This window comes from Capsicum annuum, chromosome 8 (assembly GCF_002878395.1).
Source record: "Capsicum annuum cultivar UCD-10X-F1 chromosome 8, UCD10Xv1.1, whole genome shotgun sequence".
NCBI classification, from domain to species: Eukaryota; Viridiplantae; Streptophyta; class Magnoliopsida; order Solanales; family Solanaceae; genus Capsicum; species Capsicum annuum.
In genome coordinates, this window is record NC_061118.1 from 112,699,492 (window position 1) to 112,702,965 (window position 3,474).

General features: G+C 35.3%; 1 protein-coding gene across 2 annotated transcripts; it reads right to left on the reverse strand.

Annotated features, from left to right (window-relative positions):
- Positions 1-1,133: 1,133 nt before the first annotated feature.
- On the reverse strand, positions 1,134-3,216 carry LOC107879694 (COMPASS-like H3K4 histone methylase component WDR5B). Of its 2 annotated transcripts, none has more exons than XR_007044133.1 (3): positions 2,848-3,216; positions 1,994-2,192; positions 1,134-1,336 (listed from the first exon to the last, which is right to left on the reverse strand). XR_007044133.1 is itself a non-coding variant. In XM_016726657.2 (3 exons), the coding sequence occupies exons 1-3, from the start codon at positions 3,139-3,141 to the stop codon at positions 1,219-1,221; spliced, it is 543 nt and encodes a 180-aa protein (XP_016582143.2). In that variant the 5' UTR covers positions 3,142-3,216; the 3' UTR covers positions 1,134-1,218. The 2 variants fall into 2 exon arrangements, 1 of the variants encoding a protein (XP_016582143.2); XM_016726657.2 differs by having other exon boundaries at positions 1,994-2,124.
- Positions 3,217-3,474: the final 258 nt, after the last annotated feature.

Genomic DNA, 3,474 nt, shown 5'->3' on the forward strand with positions numbered 1-3,474 from the left:
ACCTACAAATTTGTCGTATTCGCCAAAAAAGTTGGCTTACAAAGGCAACACAGCCATAACTTCAAACCAATTGAATATTGAAAAGGAAAAAAGAGTAGGCAAACTGAAGACAAAGAGGGGTGGAAAGAAATAGGGGAGAAGTTGTTATTTTTGATTTCAAGGGAGAAGAAAGAATCAGCTATACTTCATATTTTGTTGTTGTTTTTTTGCTGCTAATTAGACTTTTTAGTAGTTGTATTAAGGAACAAGTGATTGTCATATATGTCAATGGCGATGATGTAGGCTTGTGATTTTTGGGTATACCGAGCTGTAAGTAACGATATAGTTGTTGAGTGTGATGGCATTAATTCTAAACTAATTCTATGTCAAAACTAGTGTAATTCTATTTGAGTTGGTCTTAATTCAGGTGTCCTATCTCTTTTGTGTGGTGAAATCTGAGTTTTGCCGGCATCAGAGTATTTTGCCTCATCTGAAAAATTAGGAAAGCATTTCTAACTCAATGTTGATGACTGCTGCAACCACTGTAGTAGTGATGACTATAATCGGGGCATGGTGGTACACTTACCCCAAGGTAAGCCATTTTTAGTTTGCTGACACTACCAGATTTGACCAACTTAATGTTGCTATGACTACATGGTACTAAGCTAAATGTAGGGGTCAATAAGTTTGGAGATATGCTTTGGGTAACAATTTTCTGTAAGAGCAGGGTATGGATGGTTGTATGCAGCACTGCATGCATCTCATATTCGTTTTCTGTAAGAGCAGAATATGGATGATTGTATGCAGCAGGGCATGCATTGATGGTTGTATGCAGCAGGGCATGTATGGATGGTTGTATGTTTGATCTATATGTTTAGAATTTAGTCATTTGTTTGACCTCGTATTCACAAGTATCTTATCTTTCCATTTAAGGAGATGGTGCTACTTTAATGACCAATAAATTTTAGCCCCTCGGATCTTTTTCCCTTCCAAGGGACTACTTCACTGGCAACGCTCCTTAATCAGACAAAATTAAAAGCAGTAGCATTCAATGTATTGTTAATATATGATTGCAGAGAAGAAAATAGAGATAAAACAGTCTAGAAGATATGAATGAAATAACTTATTTTATTCATATATTTTAACTTCTGTACATTAAATGCTTCTCCTCAATATTCTGGAGAAACAGCACCATCTAATTTCTCACATACGAAAAAGAAAACAGTAGCCAGTTTTTTGTTAACTTGATAACCAACAGTCTTCTTGCATAAACTTCCATACAATGGAGATAACTGCACTACAGGGCTCACTGCCATCTGTTGCACCTCTTCGCGAGCGAACGTCCTTGGGCAAAAACCTATAAATTAAGTAAACCACATGAGATAGCTAGAAGAATCTTGAATGCTGAACTATGGAATATGACGTATAGATACTCCATCTTTTGTCTACTGTAAAATTATTATGCTTACATAGAAGGAAGAATAAGAGCGCAACTGGATAGATGACTCTTTCCATTGCATTTTGACTCAATATACCATATAAAGAAAGGCACACTTTGCATTCAAAGGCTGCTTAGATGTTGGGAAAAGCCAAGGTTAATAAGTGAAAAAATAAACAAATAAGAGTGATTTAAGAACCAAAAGAATCAACAAAAGTTGTTTCCTATTACTAAAAAGTCACATGGTAATAAGATCTGATTTTACCAAACTCCAAAGTTAATATCAATCTAAAGTGAAATGATTAGTGTACTTGTAGTATAGGATAAAGTACTTGAGTTCAGCTGAATTTGTATCCAAATAATTGAAATTTCCGAGATATTGATCTTAAAAGTAATCAAAGTTGTAGCAAATAAACTGAAAAAATCAAAAAGTAGTTGAATTCAAACTGAATTTGTATCGAATTAACTGAAATATCCGAATTATTGACCTCAAGAGAAATCAAATTAAATAAAATACTCCAAAATTGAAGAATAAAAACAGAGAGATTACTAGGGAGGTTAGAAAAGAGGAATTACTTGCCAAGAATTCTCCGAGGAAGCTGCTTCAACCTTGAGACACTAATAGGACAAAAGTGGTCGTAGCATTTGAAACTGCTAAAATCCAACTTCATTTGAGCTGGAGTCGTTAGTGTACCAAAAGCCGGGTGCTGGAGTGCCATGAAATTGAGAGGAGAAGAAGAAGTGAGCTTCGTCTTGCCGATTGAGCTGTTTTTACCTAATGAAATAACTCATTTTATTCATAGTCATTTTGCTCAAATACTTGAACCAATTTGTGTTCTGTCAGTAAGGCATAAGAGGTCATCTAATCCTACAAGTTGTCTAAATCTTACACTTATCCAAAACCTGATGTAAGTGCAACAAAAGCAACTAAGCCACTTAAACAAACAACTACGCTTAACTGATACTAGTTGCTTGTTATGTGCTCGACTCTTCAAAAACATCAATGGGTGTTGTCGGATTTTTCAAAAGTAGTGTACTTTTGAAGAATTCGACATGGGTGCAACATCATTCTTGAAGAGTCAGAGCAACATAGGACTTGGTAGAATTCGTTGCTTCTGTTAATGTTCTGTTCTTAACTAAGTTCCCAGTCCACATTGAGCAGCTGTTGGTTTTTTCCAATCATAAATCATAAAAAACAGTTTCTTGGAGACCACCAAATCAAGCCAAATGAATAACTAGTAAATGATATACACACTCAAAATAGTATATCCCAAGTTTTAAATTCAAATCACAGCGAAAACAAAAACAAAATCATTAGGTAATTTCTTCCAATTTGTCCTAACCTTGGGGGAGAGAGTTACATCATACCTGGTTGCAGGCATTGCGTAAAATTAGTTGAGGTAAAAAAGAACTTGTTTTGAAATACTTACAACAGCATTATCAAGGGTGACAACAAGAATGCATTTGCCATTAGGTGAAAACTTGGCGAAAGAAACTGCAGGAACCTTATCATCAATAAGGCTCTTAAGGCAAACCCCAGATGTCGTATTCCATATCTTACAAGAACCATTATGACTACCCGAAAAAATCAACGACCCATCTTTATTGAAATGAACCGAAGTTACCGGCATCGAATGCACCCAAATCACATGATTCGTCTTACCAGTTTTCACATCCCAGACCCGAAAAGTCTCATCAAACGAACCCGAAACTATAAGATTCATCGAGTATGGGCTTCTTCACCGTCACTTTCATCAAAATTCGTGCTATCAAGATTGCATTCAGTGGTTTAGGGGTGAAATTAGGTTTTGCTGTCAAAATACCCTTTTGATTTTACAGGTTGGGGCGGTTTAATGGTGTGGATCGGGTTTAGGTGGGATATTTTAATTAAATCTGAATTTAATTTAGTATTTTAATTAATTTAATTTATAACTAATAAAAAATTGTCACGTGTTCAATAGAATTTCTAACTAGGATTTTAAAAAAGTTTGTTAATTGTGAGGGTATATTCGATCCGCAAAGATAGACGAAGGAACATTGTTGACCCAATAGATAAA

Coding starts and splice junctions, on each gene's coding strand:
- LOC107879694 (XM_016726657.2), bottom strand. CDS start 3,141: ATGAATCTTATAGTTTCGGGTTCGTTTGATGAGACTTTTCGGGTCTGG. Junction 2,125..2,847: donor TCACCCTTGATAATGCTGTT/GTAAGTATTTCA, acceptor ATGGCACTCCAG/CACCCGGCTTTTGGTACACT. Junction 1,337..1,993: donor CCTCGGAGAATTCTTGGCAA/GTAATTCCTCTT, acceptor CTTAATTTATAG/GTTTTTGCCCAAGGACGTTC.